The sequence below is a fragment of the Macrobrachium nipponense genome, chromosome 32 (genome assembly GCF_015104395.2).
Source record: "Macrobrachium nipponense isolate FS-2020 chromosome 32, ASM1510439v2, whole genome shotgun sequence".
Taxonomy (NCBI): domain Eukaryota; kingdom Metazoa; phylum Arthropoda; class Malacostraca; order Decapoda; family Palaemonidae; genus Macrobrachium; species Macrobrachium nipponense.
This window is the reverse complement of record NC_061094.1, coordinates 21,231,227-21,255,090: the sequence shown is the minus strand read 5'-3', so window position 1 is coordinate 21,255,090 and position 23,864 is coordinate 21,231,227. Positions and strand designations below refer to the sequence as shown.

At 37.8% G+C, this 23,864-nt stretch overlaps 1 protein-coding gene across 2 annotated transcripts in view; it reads left to right on the top strand.

Annotated features, from left to right (window-relative positions):
• Positions 1 to 23,864, top strand: part of LOC135207265 (isatin hydrolase-like) — a 40,609-nt gene that overhangs the window by 1,308 nt on the left and 15,437 nt on the right. For both annotated transcript variants that reach the window (XM_064238918.1, XM_064238919.1), the window contains exon 2: positions 19,657 to 19,829. In XM_064238918.1, coding sequence (XP_064094988.1) covers positions 19,666 to 19,829 — 164 coding nt within the window. In that variant the 5' untranslated portion in view covers positions 19,657 to 19,665. The remainder of the gene's footprint in view (positions 1 to 19,656; positions 19,830 to 23,864) is intronic.

Sequence of the window (23,864 nt, the reverse complement as noted above, 5' to 3'; positions counted from 1 at the left end):
AACCTCTCATATAATTATTGATGCGTGTTACTTAAAGGATATATATATTATATATATATATATATATATATATATATATATATATTCATACATACACATAGTGTTTTTGGACATATATTGAAGCTGAGATGAGAAGGGCCTAGAAGAGTTTAACGAAACTTACTGCCCAAAATTTGTGTATAGGATATGACTGGTAACCTTCCTCTCTCTCTCTGAAGTCAGCCTGGCTACATCCTGCGGATTTAAATTGGATCGTAAACGATCTATGAAACTCATGAACCAAGGAGTTACGGATCCATTCATGCGCTATTAAGGCGTCTGTAGTAGGAAAGAGCCACTATGAATAACCTTCTTATAGTAGGGAAGAGCCACTATGAATAACCGTCTTATGTTACTACATCGGTTTACGAGATCTGAAATAGCTGACCTGAAAAAAATGTTATCTAAAGACTGTCATATTGTTTCTTACTGATTTTGTTTTTGACAGTAGTATAGGTAACATCTATGAAGCAATTCACTGATTACTCTTACATGCTAAGCATATATGTTCATGTCTCTTGCATATAGCATCTAGCCTTTGAAACAGACAAATGGTGGAAGATAAGAAAGCCTCCAATGAATATACTACATAAATCATATGAAGTTGTCCATCCTTAGTGCAAGAAGCCGGAGAGAAAATTCCCCAACGAGTTCCTCCATTTCTAAAACATTTTTCTGAAACACAGATACAATGGAGGTACTATGTGGGCTGGTAAAGGTGCTTATGTGGTACGTGGGGGACCGACGATTAGAATGCAGTCCAAGTTTTCCTTTTTTCGTGAAATCAGCATATAACGCAAATGTGTACCGTTGTACTGTATTGATTTATTTCATATCAGTGATCGAAAGTGCATTAGTATGTTATCCGTTAACAGCATTTGCAGTCGTTCTGCCCAGTGTCAACCTCTCTCATCACTGGCCTCAATATTTGCAAAGTGAAGTATCTTAGTCCAAGCCTTTTTAATGGTACGTAACGTACCGTCAGTTTTGACCTCATGGTCACACTAAATCTTGTTCCATAATAATTAGCAGAAGTGCAAAACATTCATTCAGTCAACTTTGTTTAATTTGTGTATATACGTGGAGGCAATGGCTGGAAGTATGCTCTTAACTGAGCGCTCCTATTCATTATTTTTTTCTGTTTGATACTAATCATAATCTTTATTCACACTTTAAAAATGACTTAAATGTTTAGACAATGAGGGTTTAAGCTACAACGTAATTAATGATACAAAACTGAGTGTGCTTTCATCTTAACAACATGAAAGAAATAACTAGTTACTGATCCAAATGTTATGCCTTGAAGAGTTAGTAATTTCGCAGGTATTATCTTCTTATCAAGACTGAATCCGTCTATGCTTCTTCTTCTTTTTCTCTTCTGGCAAGCTTGTTAGGAATAAGGATTTTTTCAATATAATTTTTCCATTTTTTAGTCGACGGACCATTTCCCCACCCTTTTTGGGCGGTTTCATCAGGACTGGATTGTAAATCGACATACACGGTTTTTATTATTGCCAGCGGACTTTTGAATTTCAAACATGACGTCACTGGGTGATGAATTTCAATTGTTTGGCGGGTCTCATAACTCATTCTCTCGCTGGCTGTCTGATGCTATGTATCCCATGCTAAAGACTTGCATCCAAGGGCGTGATTCCCTTCTTTGGCCGATAGTCTTGATTGATTGCTTTGTTAACAGTAGTTGCGTCCAGGGGTGATTTATCGCTCGTGTCTCCTTCGGATTCTCACTGATGTCCTGTGGTTTCCTTGAAGAAGGGAGGATGAAACCCGTGTTCCTCTGTATATTTAAGGCAGGACGTTCTTGATTTATACTCAGTTTCTGCTATTTGAAATCTGTGAAACTGGGCTTCTTTATATATAATCTCTTTGCTTTTTAATACGCCGATACTAGAAGAATTATTAGAAAGCATAAAGAAGCCCGGATCCACAGATAACAAATAGCAGAATCTGAGAGCATTTATTTACGTGTTTGCTGAACAGGCATGACATTTCAATTGAATTATTTTAAATCGTGTATCCATACAATCTAATTCCATTTTCCGTTTGCTTGTCTTAACTAGGAAAGCAGTTGTTATTGTCGACATCATTTACGGTAAATTAAATAACGTACTTATGCAGTTTTCACCTTTTCTCCCCTTGGAAAAGTGGCTACGACCCTTATGGCAAGTCTCACTCGGTCTTCAATGTAAACAAACTAACGGCAGGCTTCCAAGTTGATCATAAGCTGGTCAAAAACCGTTTAATCTTCTTGCTCATAGAGAAGAGAGGCGTATTAACTGTCGCCACCTACTGAGTAGGCGCCAACGTGCCGACTTCATTGACTCACCTGAAACTGATCAATTTTTGTGTCTAGAATTTGTACTTGCAACTGACTGTCCTCTGACCAGCGTTAATCCCATATTAGCAACTTCCCTGGAAATATGTACATTCCATAGAAAGCCTAAATTTCATATTCTTAATAAAGTTCAGCAGAAAAGCTGAATTTCAGACCAACATTATTTTTAGTACATATCTCATTTATGCCAAAGTATTTGAGCTTAGCATTCGCGAGTAGAATATAGAATATCAAAAAGGGCTGCATGCTAAAGAAAACCATGCACACAGACATTCGGTTTATTCTCTCCTGTACAATATATGGGACCACCTGTTACCTATTGCGCTAAAATATCCTTAAACCTCAACACTCGTCATACGTTGCCTTAGTCTTCCGATCTCTGTTGCCAAACGTCTTACATCAGCATACGAACAAGGGTGAATGAATACCTTAAGAGCATTTTCGCGGTGAGTCAGACTTCTAAATTAGTTCAGTTATCGTCCATTCATACCTCGATGAAGGAAGAGCTCTTACGGTTGAGATTATTCTCTTGTTTATTTTTAACTAAATCTCTGTAATGCCATCTTGATTTTCTTTCAATAAAATATGGTGGTTGGGGTTGTCTCTTTTTAACATTGTTTTTCAATATACAGTTTTGGAAATTGGTGAAAGCAGGAGAATGTTGTCCCGAAATATTGAGTGAAGGCAGAAACAATAGCATTCTAAGTGCTTGTTGACGACCAATTCAGTGCATTAGAACTACCATGTGCTACCACAAAATTAAGGAACACTAGGTATTTTTAGACACCTGTTCAGCCGGAAATCATGAACTCTGAAGAGACGAGGATTATCTACATGATTAATCTTAACCGGATCGTGACCAGAAACTCTAAGAGGCGGAGAACCCAAAGAGGGTTGGTTGTAAAACTAGTAATATGTATGACAGAAGAACTGTCTGCCACAAGAAAGAGAGAGAGAGTAATGTCGAGAATAAGCCTAACTGAGCAGCGGCCAGCGACTCGGCCCGCAGTAGTACCACCGATCAAACATTGCCATCCGGATGGCTGAGAGCACCTGTGAGTGGCCTCTTTATTATTGACCCAGGAAAAGATTCGTTGATGTTAAGTAGTCAGGGGAGCGCTGCAATAAGTGCATGCCTGAACGGGCGTATAGGGTCGCTCCAACCAACAGAAGCCATACATCATAATGAATATGTTATAAACAATTATTTTGCGTTATTTCATGGACAAGTATTTCCCATTTTGTAATCGCTAACAAAATGAACGAATCTTTCAGGTTCCCGAATATTACTGAGATCGTCATGACAAAATTTAAAATCAGATACTTATGATACCACCCCTCCACGGGCCATTTCATACGTGGCAATGGCTGGTTAACCGCTGTTATGCGTCACTCCAGTGGATACTCTTTACTGACAGGGATCATACGTGGCATCTTTGGATGTCATTTCCTCTCTCTCTCTCTCTCTCTCTCTCTCTCTCTCTCTCTCTCTCTCTCTCTCTCTCTCTCTGTGGCCAGCATTTTGATGATTATCTTTATTGACGGACCTTTCCTTAAACGACTGATTTCATCTCCGAAACTGTCACCACCAAAACAAAAATGACTTTCTAATCTGGGCTATCTGCTTGGCTTTTATGGCTACCATCTGCAGAAGTCCAAGAGTATCTATAGAAGTCTTTTTGTTAGAGAAGTTAAACACCGGCCGCCATATTTGCAGCACAAACGCTAATGAATTGTGCCCCGTTTTCTCTTGCGTCTCGTCCAGGTTTTCCTTGTCCAGTAGATCCTCCATACCTTGATTGTTCCTTCCAACTTTCGCATCCATACCACCAGTAACAATTTTCAAATTCTCTTCTCTTTCTGGCATTTCATCTTTTAACAATCTGCACTTCGATATCGAAAGAATGGGAAGACCTAGTCCTAGACCTTCTTGGGTGAGAACTATGAGAAGGAAGGCTGGATATGGACGCGGAATTTCACAGAGGTCTTAAAGCGATGCGCGTCGAAGGCGAACATGATACGGAACGCGGCTATCATAGAATGACTGAGGTGTTGCGTACAAAAATGACCGACATTTGCACTCTAAATTTGAGAAAATATGATCACCAATTTTTTTTAACAATGTCCCAGTATCATCATATACAAGAATTGATGAAAACATTGTACATTTGCCTGCGGAGAGCCTTCATTCTAGCGATACCTCAAATACCTGTTTATCACGCTACGAGATAAATTGATTTTCTTGGCATGAGTTCGAAATTATGCTTAAGCCCTTTAAGAGCAGTAAAGCGACACTGAAGAATTGAGTTCCTCTTTCCATCGCTATAAAAGAAGCCTTGTCTGCTTCACTGGGTTTGTGTGTGTGTGTGTGTGTGTGAGAAAATAAGTGTGGGGTTAATGTCAGATCGGTGTTCCACTTTTGCCCGAAGACTATTCATGCCTCTGAGCCATAAAGATCAATATGAATCGGTGCTCTATAGCACTGGACAATACTCCGTCTTAATAAAGAAATATACCGTATCCCATTACCATACGCATACATACATGTACAGACAGACAAACTCATTATATATATATATATATATATATATATATATATATATATATATATATGTATGTATGTATGTATGTACGTATGTATGTATGTATATATATATATATATATATTATATATATATATATATATATATATATATATATATATACAATGTGTGTGCGTTTGAGAGAGAAAGAGAGAAAGAGAGAGAGAGAGAGAGAGAGAGAGTGGTACAAGTATACTTAGGAAAGAGAAAGCAGCGAGGGAGGGTCTCATTAAATAAGTTCAGAGTCGACGGAATATCTAGTCGATGGATGTCATCGTGAGGATAAGAGTAGCTGGAAGTATATCAAGCCATTATTTGGTTGAAGTGAAAGTGAATAAACGTTAGGGCAGGGCGGAGAGGAGAGGCTGGAAATAGACTGCAAGGGTATTTAGAAGCGAGTTTGATAAGGGGGGTAGGAAAGGAAACGACTCAGGAAGGAAATGAAAAAGAAGTGGGTTAGTATTAAGAATACGGAAGTTGAAGGAGTATGTGGAGAGTGTGCAATATTTCAGGGTGGAGTCATAGAGTCAGCAGGATGTGATTTAGTTTTAAGAAGGTAGGGAGGGATAGAAAGAAAGCTTAACAAAAAAAGTACGTGAGAAAGTGAACATAAACTGTTTAGGTTTCTACCAAAAGCCGAGCTAAGTTAAACAATACAAGAGGTTTCAACTCATAACTGGAAAATCTTAAAGAAAAAAATTACCTATCATATCGTACAGTAATCCATTATATATTTAATGGATGTTGACAAAATTAAAGCATATAGTTTAATAATAATTATGAGGTAAGTCACCAACACACACACATTATATATATATATATATGATATATATATATATATATATATATATATCGACGAAGTGGCCTAGAGTATCTGGGTCTGGACACCATTAATACTTGGTGCACGAAGTAGCCAAAGATCTGTATCTGGACACCATTAATATTTGTTAACCCAAATTGCCAAGTATCTGGTTATTTCACTTACCATTTGCACTTGTTAGCACAAGAGACCCTTTTATTCCTGGGTCTGGGACACCCTTATACTTAGGGCACAATTTGTTCAAGTACCTGGTTATTACTTACCTCACTACAGCCAGACACCTGACCCTTCATCACAAATACTAAACGACTGAATACTCTAAAGGTAATAGTGATCCCTTATAGAACTGAACAGTCAAGAAAACAATCAGTCTAAGTTCATTAAAATGGATGTGAGGTAATCTTAATTAAAGGGCATCAGTCCTTCTATAATTTCGAATCTAAGTATTTCCCTGATTCTGATTTATTTGTGGGAAACGGCACAATTACCACTCTATAACCTAAACAAATAAAATATAATACTATATTGTTATATACTGGTGGAAGTAAATTAAACTCTTCCAAAAATTTTAAATACAAAAATTTATTTCTAAATTCAAAATTTATAAGTGAAATTCACAATCTCAGGGAAATTGTTATTACTTGAAAACAAAAGTTTAATTAATTCTTGAATTAATTATTAAGCAAAATTAAATCAAAGTTTATCAAGAAAATTAATTAAATTAAATCATAAAGCAATAATTAAATTTGAAATGAAATTTAATTAAATACAAATTAATTTGCAAGTGTTAGATTCAAACAATTACATTATAGAATATTACTCAAACTAATTAAACAAAATAAAGACAATGCAAAAAAAAAAAAAACATAATGCATAATATGAAAACAATTAAAGCATTGACAGTACAAACATTAAGCATATAAAAATGGATATGTCAGAAGAACAAAGCAAAAGAAAAATGTATTGAAAATGATAATTTTCTCCAATGGTAAAATAAAAAACCTCGAAGTGCACCTCAAAACATTTGTAAAATACCTCTATACGCAGCTACAGCTTCTCACTCAAGAGAAAGGCCTGTTACACACTTTTACACTTTCGTGGGTGCCTTCACAAAACTAATAGAAATAATACTATGTTCAGATTCCACAAATAATACATACATTAAAACAGTTACTGAGTGACCAGTTCAAATACAAAATTAATGTGAGTTACATTCACGTTAATGAAACAGCCTCGCAAACGGGCGAGCGCGAGAGAGAAAGCTTTGAGAGAGAGAGAGAGAGATTTGAGAGCAATGCTACACTCTCTAACGCACGCCGCTACGTCTCAAAAGCGAATGAATCTTTTATATGCGTAAATATGCATATCACGGTGAATGGGTGTAGTTGAGCGTACACGTCCGAGACGAAAACATATTACGTCATCTCTATAGGGATACTGAGTAAGAATGAACAAGGCCCCTTGTTTAGTTACAGGCCAGATTGGAACTATAAAAAAATTAGCTTAGGTAAAGTATTCTCAAGATGTGAAAAACAACCCTCTTCAGAGGCTTACATATTAGCACTTACTCTCTCTCTGTCTTACTGTGATGGTATTTGCTTCATAGCAAAGGAAGATAAAGGAAAGGAGAACGCATTTTCGAGAAGTTCGGCAGTAAGGAGGTTTTCGCGCCCGTGTTGGAGGCGTCTTTTCCTCGCGGCTGTTCTAGAATCGTCGGGCATGTTGTGGAGCACAAAAACGCGCCAATGTTACGTGAGAAACGCAGCGATTTTCTGATGCAATACCTCGTCTAGATTCATCTAAGAAGTTCTAGAAATCCCTGGAGTCGGTGACGTTCGCCGTAGGCTCCGCCCCCAGAGTGCCGTATAAATACGACGAACGAACTTTGGAGAGGAGTGATCGTAGAAGGAAGAGATCGTTAAAGAGAGAGATCACCAGTTAGTAAGAGCCACAGATCAGATTATCAGTGAGAGATCAGCAGCAGTGATCGTCAGAGAGAGACTAGAGACGAAGGAACCGACGAAGTATCAATCAAAAGAAGAGTTGTTTGAGAGTTGGTTGGATATTGGTCTAGTCGTCTTCAGGAATGGACGGCCGTGTTTTCTCGACGTCGAGCAGACTTCAGAGAAGAAAAGGTCCTGCTTCAGATTTTGGGTAGTTCCTGCTTTTCACGTAGACTAGTATCTGCAATACGGAGTCAAGAGGACGACTGCAATTGCCGCTCTACATTTATGAAAGCCACCTCTTCGAAGTGCCAAACTGATTAGCAAGTATTCAAATTGACTCACTGTTTCCCCCAGTTCATGTAGTGTAAGATTCTATCTTTTTATGTAAATAGGAGATACCATTCTGCATTTACCTTTGTTAGTAAGCTTGTGAATAAACCTTTGTTGTGTTAGTGTTTCTTTCTATATTCGTATCCCCAGTTTCAACTGTTGTGTTGATATATATATATTTTTTTATTTCATATCGAACCTGAAGTGGACCTCTCTCAGAGGCCGTAACATTGTGTTGACCTTTAACCAGGATATTTCGACATCGTAACATTGTCTCTGAGATCACAGGGTCCGTAACACTTACGTATGTTTCAAAATTAAAAGTTACACTATTTAACATGTGTTATCTTTAAATGTGGGAATCTGAACACAAAAACATACATTTCATAACATGATACACAGGTTCTGAGGTGAATTAATCGTATTACCAAAATTATAATTGCATTACAAGACTTACATTATAAGAATATATATATATATATATAAATATATATATATACATATATATATAGATAGATATTAAAATACCCCTCTTATGTATTCAAAATGGTGCCCCAAAATAATAGATATATGCTTTAAGTCAGAACTTCCCCTATAAGGTATTCAGGTAGGTTTAATGGCAAAAGTGGTAAATAGGAAAAAAAAAAAAACGTAGAGCTATGAAAAAGTACACACATATATACTCTTTATGCGTACGACATCATTATGATTTATTATTAGCATTATCGTTATTACTCAAAATGTATGCTGTTCCATGCGGCACGAGTCCCAATAGTTCACTTACATACTTCTACAGTAAAAGAATACTGATATGTGAATAAGCAAATAAAGGGAAAACAAGCTAAGAAAATAACATGATATAGAGATAACGTGAAGGCTCATGTTATATCTATATGATATGTTATTTTCTTAGCTTGTTTTCACTTTTTTTGGTATATATTCACATATCAGTATTCCTTTACTGTGGAAGCATGTTATTGAACTCTGGAGATTCGTGGCGCATGGAACTGCATACATTTTGAGTAATAACGATAGTCCTAATGATGATTATAATGCTGCAGTCAGGGGCGTCATTTGGCGGCCTTGGGGAGTACTTGCCCTCCCTCAAGGCACTGATGGCCCCCCAAGTCTTGGTTTACCCCCCTAACCTTAGAAATATAATAGTAATAATATTACTAATAATAAAATTCAGGCCAAGGTCAATCTTATATGGCTTCAAAATATTTCAAAATGAGCACAAATTTCCAACCATCTCTCGGAGAGGCTCACAGTGTGGCGCCCCCCCCCCCTCTAAGTTGATAAGGCTCGCCTCGCCTCGCCACCCCACCCATACCAAAGTTCTAACCTTTGCCACCCCAAGAAAAATCTGAAATGACGCCACTGAGCGCCTAAGCGGCGTGGTTGGTATGGTATTAGCGTCCCACCTCGGTGGTCGCGGGTTCGATTCTCGGCCATTCTATTGAGGAGTGAGAGATGTGTATTTCTGGTGATAGAAGTTCACTCTCGACGTGGTTCGGAAGTCACGTAAAGCCGTTGGTTCCGTTGCTGAATAACCACTGGTTCCATGCAACGTAAAAGCACCATACAAACAAACAAAACGAAATGACGCCACTGGCTGTAGTAATCATAAAAGCGTATATATAAGTATGAACTTTTACCCTCTATGCATTTTTTTTTATCTTCTGCTTACCACTCTTCGCCGTACTAAGATATTTAGTATTTACAAACATCCAAGAGCATCGCCTTGGCTGAAGTTCAAAGAACCGTAGAATAAATAAATGGGAGGATTTATGTCTTGAATTCCGTGTTGTTGGGTAGTTTCTTGTTTGTCTCTGAGCTCGAGGAGATGACAGTTTGAAGTCTGACTTTCCTCTCTGATATTCTGAAGAAGCAATAAAATGGTCTAACCGGACTCAACCTTTTCGTATCGTATAAATTCTGTTGATAAGTTTCGTGGAGACTTTTTTGTGGCGGATTCTCTAAAAGAGGTAGAATAATTACCATATTTCACAAAACTCATTTCAGTAGAACCTACATACTTGTATTTTGATCATTATTCATTTTACTTATACTATTTGTGAAGGGCTCGTCATTTTCCAGCCACGATCGGTGCGAGACAATTTTGTAGCAAATATCACGACCTGTTTTGTTCTTTAACCAGCGAAGCAGATGACTTGTGGGAAGATCAGCTCTGACTAAACCTTATAAAAAATAAATAAGTAAATAAAATGCGCCGCAATATTTGTCCTCTCAAACGATACTAAATTGCATAACGAAAGTACAGGAATAGGAAGATAATTGGGAGATTAGATCTGAACTCTCGCGTTTCTGGCGGTGGCAGGTACGGCACAAATTCTCGCCCGGAGTTTAGCCGAACATTTTTTTGTATTGTTTTGTTTACACAGCCAAGTGCCAAATTTTATGTGGGTCCTCAGCAAACAGTATCATCCTGCTATTTTCATTGCCAATTACAGAGGAAAAGAATTAAGTCTTGGATAAGTACTTAGATTTAGGGCGGTATTAGTGCCGCATTACGAAAAGAAAAAATGTAGTTTCTCATTGGCAATGAAAAAAAAATCGTGTCACAGTCAAATTAAATTATGTTGAACATCACATGAATAATAACTGATGAAAAAAAAAACGGCTACATACAGAAGCAGCCGAAGGCAATATTCAAAGCTGCAGCGCTTAAATTTTATGACACTTCAACACAATTAAGAAAATAGTGCGCTTTTAAGCACAAAACGCTGAGCCGTGAACCTAGCCTACGAATACATGCAAATCGTCAACTCCTTAAGCAAATAAGTAGAGCTATTTCATCCGGAACAACGGACTAATATAGGCATACGTTCGAGGAGCGGATTTTTTCGTTTGGGATGTTCATTTTTAAACAGGTGATGGAATACATCTGCAAGGTCCCGTGTGGGTATTGCACGCCCTGGCATGGACTCTTGTTGTACAATTAATGGCAAACAGTCTCATCATTTCTTAAGTCAGGGGCTGGAATATTAAAATTAGGATTTTTATAAATGAAAAATAATACTGTTCAGGTTCAGACATCACGATTCCAAGTACTCTCTCTCTCCTTGCGTATTAGGTCTTTATCAGTAAAGATGTTTTAAATATTATGTATTGTTGTTATATACATAAGCGAGGATAAGTGAGACTACGTAAAGTTAGCTTAAATAATGCAGACAGCGCGATTTATCTTAAAATCTACATAATGCTCATAGAATCTCTCTCTCTCTCTCTCGCTCTCTCGCTCTCTCTCTCTCTCTCTCTCTCATGTTTGTTATTCTGCTTTATTCCGGGATGTGGGTATGGGGTCTCTACGACTCACGTAAGTTATTTCCGACGAGCATCGAGCATTACTACGCGGCTGGTTGAACGCGACTCCGAATGTGCGAACGCGCGAGCTGACTGGGGGACCCCACCCTACTGCATCATGAACCGTGTTTACACATGCTAGAAAAGAATGTTGTGTTTGTATGTTTGTTTGGACGAGTGGGCGTTAAAGGGCTTGCCAAAATACCTCAGCAGGTTTGGGGGAGGGGGGTGTAAATGGGCGGGGGGGACATGACGGAAACAGAAGGCAGCGTTAAGGATTTCGCAGCATGCGAGTGATGTAGGGGAGAATAAAGGTGACGGGTGGGGGGGGGGGGTGTCTGTGCAGGCGTGTCATTGTATTACATAGCATCGTCCCGGCTTGCTCGCGTTTTACCTCTGATCTTTTAGGAATTGCATTTCCCTCGAAAATTGCCCTTTTTTCCATGACGATAATATTGTCAAAGTATATGTTCTGTCCGTATCTCGCATCCCTTTGCCCTCTCTCTTCGGCTCTCAGTTCTTTTGCATTTTAATTCATCGGGCGATCCATGGTGTCGATGACGTCATACTGATACTGAAAATCATAGAGACAAACAAATCTTGGCAACTAAAATGTGCGATGCTCAGTAACAGGAAGGAAGAAATAAATAAATAAATAAATACGTACAATAATGGGAAAAGTTGGATTTTTAGCTTAATAGAAAAGATTCATACATAACATGGTATGTTAGGCAAGTATGGGTTACTTTTTAAATGCCAACACGAAATCATGAAATATGTAGGTAATATCTACATACACATACACAAACGTGTATATATATATATATATATATATATATTATATATATATTATATATATATATATATATATATACGTGTACATATGTGTCTGCGTGTATTTTAAGCCAACTCTCCTTTATGGAAGCGCAGCGTGGAAGTTGAATGCAAACGGAAGATGAACTGTTATGGAAAAGAAGAAAAGGAAGGGTGAGAAATGTGGAAATAAGTGTAGGTGAAAAGAAAAAAAAAAAGGTTGCACAGCTGAAAGGTTGGATCGGAGCGCTTTGAGATGATTTTGCTGTGTTGAAAGAATGAAGGGCGATGACCTGGGGGAAAGAGTATGTCATCTGGAAGTATTCAGAGAAGGAAAAGAGGAAGAAAGTGCCGTTTAGATGATTTACGAATAGTATTTGATAGGAAAGGTCGAAGAATCTTCATCGAGTGCGGGATTGATGAAAAAGAAATGGTTCAATGTGCCTCATTGGCTCTTCATGCTGATAAGAAACCTTCTGTGTAGGTGTTTGAGGTCATTAATATTGTAGAATTTTTCTGCATGCTAACTTCATCCCTAATTCCAAATTCAATCAACAAATACACCTATAACCTCTCCTGCTCTAAGGTCATTCAGCTCTATTCATCCACATTTACCAAATCTTCAAAATACTCACGCCACCGACCCATGGCTGTATTAACTTCGGACACCTCTCAATATGCATATGTGTATGTATATATGTAAGTGTTTACATAATAAAAATATGGAATGTTAGTCCATATATATAAAAGTCTAAAACTAAAGAGGTCAACCAAGATTGCTTGCAGGAATGTGATCAGACTAGAGACGCTAAAGATGACGTATACAATAAATATGTAAGCTAAGATAACATGCCGTCACCTGTAGTCATTCAATGTTATAAACATTAGTCCAAGCTCCCTGCTTGAGACAACTACCCGACCTATTATTCAAACGGCCTACGTGATCTGTACGTGTCTCATTCGATTGTGTGTTCGTATGAAACTATGTCATCTGATAGTATGTTCATATGTTCGAACTACTGTCTGTTCCTTCATAACTTGTAACAGAGATGGTAGACGGGCAGAACAGAGTTAGTGATCGTCATTAGAAGACCTGTACCTCTTTCTACCTAAGCTTTATCATGTAGAGGAATAGGATTAGCCTTATCATCATTGGCAGAAGCGATCAAGCTATCGTTATTAGAAGACTTGTACAATCATACCTGATCTTCACCATGTAAAACTTCAAAAGAAATTATATCTATTTTTATAACTTAGTGTTTTCTACAAGAACCTCACCGAACCATGAGTTTTAACACATCGTCGTAAAGATAATACCGACTTCGTAAGTGATCTACAAAACCCCAGACACTCCATTGAAGATGGAAGTGCAATACCAACCGACTTAGCGTATAGATTATCGCTAGTCTAACATTACCTCATAGGGCGCCTTATCATACAAGGCACTAGCCTAATATTTGGTGGCCAGCGTACCAGAAGAACTCTACAACGTCCTACGAAGAAAAACCAGAATAATAAATCATGTATCATAAGAAGTCAACGACGACGAAGCAGCAGATTCTTCAAGCAACATAGTGAGCGACTTCAGAAAACAATAAGAACTCTTTTAACGACGACGAAAGCAAGAGATTTTTTTCAAGCAACTTAGTATCATCATTAGTGAATAACTTCAAGAAACAAAACCGACGTGTCCTTTGCCTACGGCAACGGAAGCTTCGTCTCTCAATAGAATCATTCAAGAAAACCATCGTTAGTGAGCGTTTCCGGCACTGCAAGAAACAAACCGAACGCGTCTGCAGCATCGGATTTTCAAGGGCTCGAATCATCGAAACAACGCGCACGGGGGAAACTGAAGCCAAACCAGGTCGTCCGCTAAATATAGAGGACCAAGGCCGTGTGTCGTTATCGGAACACCAGTGACTTCCCACAAAAGCAAGCTAAGTACAATTTTTATTCATTTGGAGTACTTTGAGTGTTCCTTTGCAGGTCGAATTTCGTTATTCCTGTGGCTGAAGTTACGAGACATTCTTAATCTTACTTTTTTACAGAAATTATCTATATCATTGAGATGTTCGCTACTGCGAGTTTTATCTTTGAGTGTCTGTTTCCAGAAGTTCTACTGAAATATCATAATCATATACTATGTTAATTTTATCATTTTAGGTGATTATTAATCCCTTATCGTAACAAATCATATTAAACAGTGAATATGCGTTTACGCAGTGGACGTCTGTATTCATACAGATGCATGGATAGGGTCGTTAAGCACCGTAGTGATTAGAAAACACACAAAACACAAGTGGAACACCCGTACAAATCTATATAAATTAGGTAACACTATTTCGGGTCATGACAATAAATGCTCCTTTGCAAAGTCCCGATCGCAGTTTTAGCCTTGAGTTTTTTGAGTTATATAAAATATCGAACCTCAATGACTCAACTTAACTTTAAAATATGGCTGGATTGCAAGGAATAACATGTCTGTAAAAAACTTTCATCAGGCTAATGCGCTGACCAGGATCCCTCACTATTTCAAATTTTAGCAAAGAATGAAGTACAAACAGTTAAGATTGAATGCAGTAGAGATAACTCGTCTTAATTAGTAATCGCTCAGTTCCTAATAGTTCGTCATTCATTGCCGATGGTAATAAAGAGAAGGATCCTAATTATTACAAGAAGAAATAGAAACAGTAGCCTTTCAGAATCAAACAAGCAAACTCGGTTACTGTGTCACCTAGTCAAGCGGTCAAGGTTAGTCAAAAACTGCCGAAGTGTTCAAAAACATAGCAAATTCCACACAATAAGCGACTCTAGCAGAGTGGGGAAAAGCGATGTTGGTTCAATCCAATATCTTTTTGAATTAAAAAAGGATTTTTCCTATGAAACACACGACCGTATAAGTAATCAGAGCAGTTTTCGTTTTAATTTTTAATACATTAAGTTATAATAAATACTGGTGGATTAAACCCAACTGTACGCGCCGTAAAAATTAGAATATCTTGTTTATTTCTTTAATACACGTAATATCTTGTATTTACGGACTCACCGTCTGTTGTTCGAACTTCCCTAATGAGAAGTCCGGATAAGCGAGCGTTTACAGATACCTCTATAGTTATAAAAAAACGTTGATCTGTATGTAGTGTAATTGTAAGATCCATCTAGGGGTATACAAAATATTATCTTACATCCTGCAAAATAAGGCGTGTTTATCAAAGGTAAATCCTATAAACCTTCAAACATATTAAAATCCGTTTGAACAAAAAATGAGACAGTTAATCAAATAATAACTTATATAAAAGGAACTATACATTTGTCTCATAGAATCGTAACATTGTTCAAATGACCCAACAGAATTCTCCCACAACCGCAGTCGTACTTTGCACGCAAAAATCTCGAGAAGCATGCACCCTCGAATGTCTTAGTGCGTGTAAAAAGACTTTGCTGGGAAAATGAAATTTTTAATCCTTCCCGACACTCTGAAATATAACGATTTCCGCGAACAAAGCCCTAAAAGTATACATATCGTGGATACGGAAGTTATAAATATCGCATTTTTTATTGTGCTAATTTTTAATCACGCCCAACCAGTCGTGGATGAATCTCTCTGATAATCTATCTAAAGTAATATCCGTAAAGTCATTCAAGCAGAGGTGATTCAGCAGAATTTTTTTTTATCTTTTACCTGAATACAAGGTTGAAGTTTCTCCACTAGCGAGTGATCTCTGAGAAAAACGGATGTAATTTAACACAAAAACACGGTCTAAGGACAAACATAAAGATATTTACGTACCTTCGTATAGATTCTCAATGAAATTTCAAAATAGAGATAAATGACGAAAAATGTTAGCAATAGGAATCTCTTATATAAATGATCATAAATAACAGAATCTAAATATATCTTTGCGTGTACGCAATAGGAATCTATTTAAAGTGCACATATATTAATCATAATTATATGAATCCATATACATATGTATAAACAAATCAGGTAGCCTATAATCAATCAGTTACCTTTTACCTTAACAATATCCGCAGATATATAACAGTTAGCATAAAAAGCAACGAATACAATCAGCATAAACATTAACTAATTTTCATAATTTTCATTTCATATATGAAATTTTTTATCAGTTAAAATATGATTTTTTGTTTTATCATGTTAATCTTCATTCTATGCAATTATCAGAGTACATTAGTATTTTCTGTAGCATAAGTATCTTAAAGAGATGAAGTGAAAAAACTGTATCATTATATATCATGTGATCACTATTATTTACCAATCATGATTGTTTTATATTTTATTATTACTTGAATCAATTCATGTACACCATGAATTTTTATTTACTTTATATATATATATATTCACATAGTGTCTGTATCACACTCCATATAAGTCAGATGCAAGTCAAGTTTGAGTAATATTCAGTAGCTGGTTTTGGTAGCTGACCGAGCTAATGTAAGTGTTTACTATAATATGGAATGTTAGTCCATATATATAAAAGTCTAAACTAAAGAGGTCAACCAGATTGCTTGCAGGAATGTGATCAGACTAGAGACGCTAAAGATGACGTATACAATAAATATGTAAGCTAAGATAACATGCCGTCACCTGTAGTCATTCAATTGTTTATAAACATTAGTCCAAGCTCCTGCTTGAGACAACTACCCGACCTATTATTCAAACGGCCTACGTGATCTGTAGCGTGTCTCATTCGATTGTGTGTTCGTATGAAACTATGTCATCTGAATAGTATTTTCATATGTTCGAACTACTGTCTGTTCCTTCATAACTTGTAACAGAGATGGTAGACGGGCAGAACAGAGTTAGTGATCGTCATTAGAAGACCTGTACCTCTTACCTAACTAAGCTTTATCATGTAGAGGAATAGGATTAGCCATCATCATTGGCAGAAGCGATCAAGCTATCGTTATTAGAAGACTTGTACAATCATACCTGATCTTCACCATGTAAAACTTCAAAAGAAATTATATCTATTTTTATACTTAGTGTTTTTTCTACAAGAAACCTCACCGGAACCATGAGTTTAAACACATCGTCGTAAAGATAATACCGACTTCGTAAGTGATCTACAAAACCCCAGACACTCCATTGAAGATGGAAGTGCAATACCAACCGACTTAGCGTATAGATTATCGCTAGTCTAACATTACCTCATAGGGCGCCTTATCATACAAGGCACTAGCCCTAATATATATATAAATCTCACACACACACAAACATATATATATGACTGGTTAAAATGTTGTACAACAGAATTCCACCTAATAAAAGGAGCCCATAAAAACGCCAAAATATAGAGAGAAAATACTATATTTCAGAGACTGCTGTCTCCCTCTTCAGGTAGATGAATGAGAAAAGTTACAGGAAAGGTAGTATTTATACCACCTTTTCTGTAACTTTTCTCATTCATCTACCTGAAGATGGAGACAGCAGTTCTCTGAAATATAGTATTTGCTCTCTATATTTTGGCGTTTTTATGAGCTCCTTTTATTAGACATATATATATTATTGCCATACCATAGGTTCTTTCAATTACCTTCTTATTAAACAATTTGTAAATCACTGGTATTTTACCGCTTTTTACCTAACCGAGAAAACTTCGTTTATTACTAAACCTTAATTAGTGTAACTAAAGCAACTGAGTAAAACCATCACGGTATATCTAAAATAAAAATTATATAAATAATACACACACACATATATGTATGCATACATACATGATTTACCATTTACAAATAACAGAACACCCCAAGAATAACACCTTCGAACACTAATATTAATTTTATGACAACCAACCTATTGAATATATGAACCTGTGGAGTAACATGAGTTCTATTGATGCTTACCAGACTTTCATGAATAACTGCCCATGTAAACACAGACTTGTGAATCTAACTGTACAAGGTTTCTGCTTACGAAGTTAACGCGAAGTTAACTAAACAAAAAGATTCCAACCCCAAGGTGGAGGAAACGAAACTCACCAAGAAAAGAGCAAAGAGTGATCTTGTTACCGGATGTCTTTGAAATAAACTATTTACGTTACAACAAAAATCTTACGAATTACCATGATTTTCATACTATAATCATAAATTTACAAATACTATCTATCTATCTATCTATACACACACACACACACTATATATATATATATATAATATATATATATATATATATATATATATATACGTACATATATATGTAATTATATATATATGTATTATTATATATATACTATATATATATATATATATACTATATATCTATATATATATATATATATTATATATATATATATAGTATATATATATATATATATATATAAACAAGGCAAGGAAGTGTTACTGTGTCACTTTTAATCATCCCATTAACGTACATTTTTGCTCAATTGGTTCCTCAAAAGAATTCAACAAGAGCCATTTGTCAGCGCGTAAGTGTTCTGATGAGATCAGCTGTTTTTGTTTATGACCCACAAATGGCACACAGTTGATCTCCTTCAGTCCGTTTTCGTTGGGTGACATCGTTACAAAAACAAACTTTATTTCACTCTTTGTTTGTACCTAATTTGTTGACAGTGTGAGTTTCTGAAGTATCATCACTCCTGTCGAATCACTTTAGTATTGATTCAACTTACTTTTACCATTCATAACGACAGTTCAGTAACTAGATTTTCGTCTTCAGCAGAAATATTAAGAGTTATTTCGAAAGAATATACAGTAATAATTGCTGGTTCTGATGCTTTTACTGGAATAAGAATGCAACTCTTTAGCTTAGTTCAGATCTTACACTACAGCGTTTCACTATATTTTGATGCATGTATTTTCAGTGTGTGCTTGTGATTTTTCGCTGTATTTTGTTTTCAGCTGCAGACCGGATTTATGTATGCATATTCATAACTGTACATGACAAACATGAAAGCATCAGAACTTAGTAACATCAGAGTATCTTACCGAGACCTTTTTATTTTTTATTCATTTATTTTTATCTTAAGTAGATCTCTGTGGAAGAGGTCGAGCATCAAGGAGTGGATGAGGAACATGACTTTTAATGAAGAAATAGAAACTGGGGGATGACAACAGCTCTCATCCCTGCACAAGTCATTCCGACCTTTTTTCTTCTTCTTCTTTTGCTCGGGTCTTCGACAGGATGTGGAATTTTTCTTTTGTTTAATGAAGAAGATGAAGCTAAATGGTAGTTTCTTACGGGCAGTAATTCGTACCAGGTTCATAGTTCAAAGTTGACTGTCAATCAATGAATGTTCAAGTAGATGCAATGGCGCTCTTATTGAAGTGATTATTAGCGGTGGGGTGGGTGCGGTGCAGTGCAGCTGGTCAGTTGCATACGATATCGATGACACCTTTCATCACAATTCGTTATAGCTGTAATATTGAATGTTTTTATAAATGACCGGTGTTTATTTACCGCAGGACAACAAGATGGAGCTGTTGTCGCTTTTTTTAGCGACGTTTGTTGTCTCCACAGCCACATCCGAACTCATTGAGCTTTCGTATACCTACAACGTAGATGCGCCAACCAGTCCCAAGTTGACTCAGTTCACGCACAAGATTGTGAAGAAAGGCCTCAATAAATTTGGAATATGGTAAGAACCTTTTTTTTCCCGAGATTATTTTGAGTGAGAAAAGTTTGACTCATGCAAACTGTTTTCCACGATGCTCAGGTAAGTGGATAGTTAGATTTATATGGTGGTGTGTATCATAATACATTAGATAAAATAACTTCCTTTTCTGTTTTGTGTTCCTTGGCGTGAAAGTGATGCATCAAAATTCACATTCATGAATGCCAGTTTGGACTGCTGATTGAAATTAATCAATGTTTCCATTATTAGTAATCAGTAACAAGTCAGTGCTTAGCTATTGCCTAGCGGAGGCCAAAAATGGCGGCGTCCTGACTCGAAACAAGTCTCTGTGCACACCGAAACCATAGTAACTTTTAAATACATCATTAGTGTGGCAATATACTTAATATATTACCACGCATGTATATTTATATACGTATACTTATGTATACACACACGCAGTCACGCACATGTATATAGCATGACGTTTTTGTTCCCATATATTAGACCTCATATATATATATATATATATATATATATATATATTATATATATATATATATATATATTTTATTTATATATCCTGTGACGAAGTGTCAAGCATCTGGTTACTACACTTACCATTTGTACTTGTTAGAGCAAGAGACTCGTAATCTTTGGTCGGGGACACCATTTATACTTGGTGCACAGTTTGGTCAAGTACCTAGTTACTATTTAGTTACCTCACAACAGCCAGACTCCTGAACCTTCATCACAAATACCAAACGACTAAATACTCTAAAGGTAACAGTGATCCCTAATAGAACTCATTAATCACTTAAGAATTCAGCCTAGGTTCATTAAAAGTGGTGTGAGGTAATCTTAATTAAAGGGCATCACTCCTTCAACAATTATAAATCTAAGTATTTCCCAAGTTCTAATTCACTTGAGGAAAACAGCACAATTACCAATCTATATTTTCCCTATACAAAATTAAATAAACTGGTGGATTAATAAAACAAAAGTTTAATTAATTCTCGAATTAATTGTTAAACAAGATTAAATCCAAATGATAAACTTTAGCAAAAAAATTAATTAATCGAATTTTAAATTATTCGTAAAATTCAAATTATAAAACAATAATTAAATTTGAAAAGAAATTTAATTAAATGCAAATTAATTCATAGGTGTTAGATTAAAATATTATACAACAAGATATATTCAAACTAATCAAATAAAATGAGATTAAAAAAACACTATAATACGAAAAACAATAAAAGCAATGACAGTACAAACATTAAACATATAAAGTGGACATGTCAAAAGAACAAAACAAAAGAAAAATGTGCAAAAAGTAATAATTTCATCCAACCACTGTAAACAAAATCTTAAAAGTGCACTTCAGAATATTTGTAATATACAATGCCTTTTTACCAGCTGGAATTTCACTCAAAAGAAGCCCTTTTAGTTATTCATCTGCAGTATAAATGACAGGGGATTGTGATCAGACAACACTAAAACTTCTTCATTCCTAGGTCTGTTCACATACACTTCAAACTTTTTCAATGCTGTGATTAAGGCTAGAGTTTCCTTTTCAATAGTTGCATAGTTTTTCTGATGCTTTTTCAGTTTCGAAGACAGAAAACACACAGGGTGTAGGTTATTTTCCTCTTCTTGAAGTAGAACAGCTCCAATTCCACAATCAGAGGCATCAACTTGTATCACAAATTTCTTATTAAAGTCTGGAGCTTGAAGCACTGGTCTTGAAGTTAAAATGGCTTTTACCTTCTTAAAGGATTCTTGACATTCTGGAGTCCAAGCAAACTTAGCCTTGGGACTAGTTAAGTCTGTCAAGGGGGCTACTACGGCTGAGAAATTTGGACAGAAACGACGATAGACTCTAGCCATTCCCAAAAATCTTTTTAGCTGTTTCCTAGCAGTAGGTGGGGTAGCCTTACGGATGCCTCCTACATTAGCATTCACTGAAGCGAGAAGGCCTTTCCTATCTTCAAACCCAAGATACTGAACAGTCGCCTTCCCAAACTCACTCTTCTCTGGGTTGACTGTTAGTCCTGCCCCTTGTAATTTCTTGAAAACTTTCTTCAGAATCTGTAGATGTTCTTCCCATGTTGTAGCGTAAATGACTATGTCATCAAGGTATACACCTACTCCTTCTATAGATCCTAGCAGTTGATCCATCATTCGATGAAATGTTGCAGGTGCATTCATCAGACCAAATGGCAGAACAGTATACTGATACAGTCCAAAAAGAGTAATAAAAGCTGACAGCAACTTAGCATTTTCATCTAAGGGTATCTGATAATATCCCTTCAATAAGTCTATGTTGGAAACAAACTTGGCTTGCCCAATATTATCAAGTAACTGAGCTATAAGAGCAAGGGATAATTGTCAGCCACACTAATGGAATTAAATTTCCTATAATGAGTACACATCCTAAAGGAGCCATCAGGTCTCTTCACTAACACACATGGAGAACTGTAGTGACTTGAACTGGGTTCTGCTAATCCATTTTGCAACAAATACTCAACTTCTTTCTTCGAAACATCTCGATGATAAGGTGATAAGCGATAAGCTCTTTGCTTGAATGATTTTCCATCTTCTTGGATCTTGATTTCATGTTTGGTCAGATTATTACATCTGGGTACATCTGCAAAAATCTCTGTGACGCTTCTAATCACTCCACTCAATTCCTCACCTTGTTCAACATTAAGATGTTTCAGTTTATCCTCCAAATTTTCCAGAATTAAAAAATTCTTTATCTTGCTTTCAGTTCCCAATTCATAGCTGTCGTCGTCTTCTGTAGATGAAGTTGTCTGTATTATTGACACAGGCTCAATTTTAGTCTCAGAGAAGTAAGGTTTCAAGTGGTTCACATGTATCTTCCTTTGTCGTTTTTTTCTTTCTGGTGTTTCAATAGCATAGGTTTTATCATTTACCTTCTCAATTGTCTTATAAAGACCTTGAAATTTATTGGTAAGGGGAAATCTCTTGACTGGCAGAAACACTAACACTTGTTGACCAACACTAAAACTTCTTAGCTTAGGCCCGGGCATGCCCACCCATTCTGGGCCCCACCTGCCCATCACAGGACCCACCCTCCCTTCCCGGGATCCGCGGCGGGCCCCACTCACTAGCCCGTTCCCGGACACGTGGTGGACCTCGCCCGCCCGTACTGGGACCCGCGGCAGGCCTCGCCTGCCCTTCCCGGGACACATGGAGGCCCTCGCCCACCAGTCTGTCCCGGGACCCATGGCGGCTCTCGCCTGCCCATCCCATGGACCCATGGCGGGCCTAGCCCTCCCGTCCCGGGACACATGGCGGACCTGTCTATCCGTCCTGGGACCTGCGGCGGGTCTCGCTTGCCCATCCTGGGACCCGTAGCGGACCTTGCCCGCCCATCCAGGGACCCGTGGTGGGCCTCGCCTGTCTGTTCCGGGACACATGGCATACCTAGCCCACCCACCCCGGGACCCATGATGGGCCTTTCCTGCCCGTCCTGGGACACGTGTCAGACCTTGCCCGCCCTTCCCGGGACCCGTGGCGGGCCTTACTCGCCTGCCCGTCCTGGGACACATGGCAGACCTCACCCGCCTGTCCTGGGACCCGTGGCGGGCCTCGCTCGCCCGTCCCGGGACTCGTGGCGGACCTCGCCCGCCCATTACGGGACCCGTGGCGGGCCTTGCCCGCCCGTCCCGGGAACTGTGGTGGACCTTACCCGCCCGTCCCCAGATCTGTGGAGGCCTCGCCTGCCTGTCCCAGGACACGTGGCAGACCTCACCTGCCTGTCCCAGGACACATGGCGGACCTTGCCTGCCCGTCCTGGGACCCATGGTGAGCCTCGCCCACCCATCCCAGGACACGTGGCAGACCTCGCCTGCCCGTCCAGGACCCGTAGTGGGCCTTGCCCGCCCGTCAAGGGACACGTAGCGGGCCTCGCCTGCCAGTCCCAGGACACATGGCGGACCTTGCCTGTCCATTCTTGGGACCTGTGGCGGGCCTCGCCCGCCAGTCCCTAGAGAAAGTAACAAGTATGGTTTGCCTTAGAACCTGAATATGCTA